The 2,862-nt window shown below is 45.2% G+C and overlaps 1 protein-coding gene across 1 annotated transcript in view; it reads left to right on the top strand.

Moving 5' to 3' along the window:
• The first annotated feature begins 1,408 nt into the window (after nt 1–1,408).
• The window catches only part of LOC119417382 (suppressor of tumorigenicity 14 protein homolog), a 32,273-nt gene continuing 30,819 nt past the window's right edge, over nt 1,409–2,862 (top strand). Inside the window, exon 1 of the mRNA XM_037684585.1 lies at nt 1,409–1,480. Coding sequence (XP_037540513.1) covers nt 1,409–1,480 — 72 coding nt within the window. The remainder of the gene's footprint in view (nt 1,481–2,862) is intronic.

Raw genomic sequence — 2,862 nt, 5'->3', positions numbered from 1 at the left:
TTCATGTTGCTGCTGATCTGTTTCATGTTGCTGCTGATCTGTTTCATTGTTGATGTGTTCATGGTGCTCATCTGCTCACACAGACTCATGTTCGTGCTGCTGTTCGACGTAATGTTTTATGTTATCAGTGCTTAGTGTATATTTAGTTGATGTTTTTATTAGTGCATATCTTTGATCTTGTTACTGTTTTTCTTATACATTTTATTGTTGGATGTAACTGGGACCCTAAGAACATCATTTGGTTCCACCACATGTACCACATGAGGTGGAACCAAATTGTCTCAGTTACACTGAAAAATATAAATGATAAAAAGAAGTGGTACAGGATCTAAGATGTACACTAAACACTAATAATCTAATGTGATCGTCTTCTTTCACCACAGAGAAGTAACTCACATGAAGACTTGACAGCTGTTTGTACACCAGATGTTCTTCCTGACCAACCACAGCCTCTGTGGAGCACAGCTGTTATCTAGGAAGCCCGGGGAGCAGATGGTGGGGTCAGGGCCTTGCTCAAGGGCCCAGAGTGGGGCAAATGAGCGTGGAGGGTGTTTCACCTTTCCCACCCACATTTTGATGTTGGTGGTACCAGGAGTTGAACCAGCGACCTTCCGATCACAGGCCCACTTTCTCCAACCTCTGCGCCACCACTCCCAATCTAATTATGATTTAATTAATAATATTATCTAATATTATCCAATGACGTCATCAGTAACGTTTCAGTCCACGTCATGAAAAACAGAAATAAAGTTCTGAACCTTCAGGAGGATCGGAACCAATCAATCAATCAATCAATCAATCAATCAATCAATCAATCAATCAATCAATCAACCTTTATTTCTACAGGTAAATCCCATTGAGCCTCGAGGACTCATTTACAAGAGAGACCTGATTTAACAAAGAAAGATGACAACAACAACAATAAACAGTTATAAAAAGTCATACTGCAGTTTTTGTTTTTACAAATAGGATGGCTCAAAGGAAAAGGTAACAACAAAAAAACAACAACAAAAAAACAACAACAAAAAACAGCTGGATTCTAAGGTGAATGTAGAAAACTAAAAACAGGAACATGTCTGCGTTGGTCCCTGCCAGGAGTCCAGAATCTGAAAACCAGGATCTGTGGTCAGGCTCTCTGATCCGGTCCACGTCCCAGAACTTCTCGGTTCTGTTGAGTTCCAAGTTGAAGTTCCGCTTGCTGAGTGGGAACCAACGCGCGGTGGCTGATGGGAGCTCAGGTGTCAGGTCTGCGTTAGGCTCCTCCCCCTTCTCAGGTTTCTGCTCAGTCAACGAACCGAGCTGTGAACGGAACGGACTCCTTCATTCAGAAAAACGAGAACAGAACTTTCAGAACCTCCTGGGACCCGAACCTTCGGCCCTGTAGAAGAAGAACCAGAACCTCCTGAAAATGAGCGGAACCAACTGGAGCCGGGACGTTCCGGACCCGCTGAACTCTGGTCAGAGGTTCATTCCCAGCCAGGTGAGTTCGGAACCTGTTACCTGCTGTGACGTCACAGACAGTTTCAGGTGCGACGGGCGGAACCGGGTTTGTGTCGGACCCAGCTGGTTCCGATGAATCTGGTTTTATTTAGTCCAAAGGATCTTAACCAGCAGCTTCAGGAAGTTTCACAGGAACTTCTGATGGTTCTGGTTCTGGTCCTCTGATCTTGAGCAGCTTTAAAACCCTTCCATTAAAAACTGTCAGGACTAAAAACAGGACCGAGTCTAGCAGAACCTTCTAATTCTTTCAGACCCAAAGTTCTGATTAAAAAAGTTCTGTTGGGGTTTTGGATAAATAACAATTCTTTCAGTTGTTTTAATTGTTTTCGTTCTGCTGACAGTACAAACCAGACCTGGAGGTTCTGGTTTCTGGTCCACGTTCTGGATCTGTTCCCTTTTAAAACCCAACTCATGTTCGGTTCCGGATCTGTGAAGATGATCGACCCAAACAATGAAGTTCTGCAGCAACGATTTCCCTCCTGCAGAGACAGCTCTGATTTGGACCCATTGAGCGAGTTGGAATCTTTCTGACTCAAAGTGTGGTTCTGGTCCTCCAGAACCTAAATTGGTCACAGAGGTGTGGTTCTGTTGGACAGCTGTTGTTTAGCTGTTGTTTAGCTGTTGTTTAGCTGTTGTTCAGCTGTTGTTCAGCTGTTGTTCAGCTGCTGTTCAGCTGTTGTTCACCTGCTGTTCAGCTGCTGTTCACCTGTTGTTCAGCTGTTGTTCAGCTGTTGTTCGGCTGTTGTTCAGCTGTTGTTCAGCTGTTGTTCAGCTGTTGTTCAGCTGCTGTTCAGCTGTTGTTCAGCTGCTGTTCAGCTGTTGTTCAGCTGCTTTTCACCTGCTGTTCACCTGCTGTTCACCTGTTGTTCAGCTGCTTTTCACCTGCTGTTCACCTGCTGTTCACCTGCTGTTCAGCTGTTGTTCAGCTGTTGTTCAGCTGTTGTTTAGCTGCTGTTCAGCTGCTGTTCAGCTGTTGTTCAGCTGTTGTTCGGCTGTTGTTCAGCTGTTGTTCAGCTGCTGTTCACCTGTTGTTCAGCTGTTGTTCAGCTGTTGTTCAGCTGTTGTTCGGCTGTTGTTCAGCTGTTGTTCAGCTGCTGTTCACCTGTTGTTCAGCTGTTGTTCAGCTGTTGTTCAGCTGTTGTTCGGCTGTTGTTCAGCTGTTGTTCAGCTGCTGTTCAGCTGTTGTTCAGCTGCTTTTCACCTGCTGTTCACCTGCTGTTCACCTGCTGTTCACCTGTTGTTCAGCTGCTATTCAGCTGTTGTTCAGCTGCTTTTCACCAGCTGTTCACCTGCTGTTCACATGCTGTTCACCTGTTGTCCAGCTGTTGTTCAGCTGTTGTTCAGCTGCTGTTCACCTGCTGT

This window comes from Nematolebias whitei, chromosome 11 (assembly GCF_014905685.2).
Source record: "Nematolebias whitei isolate Nwh7 chromosome 11, NemWhi1, whole genome shotgun sequence".
Lineage (NCBI taxonomy): Eukaryota > Metazoa > Chordata > Actinopteri > Cyprinodontiformes > Rivulidae > Nematolebias > Nematolebias whitei.
Note: the sequence above shows the minus strand (reverse complement) of the source record. Positions and strands in the feature narration are given on the sequence as shown.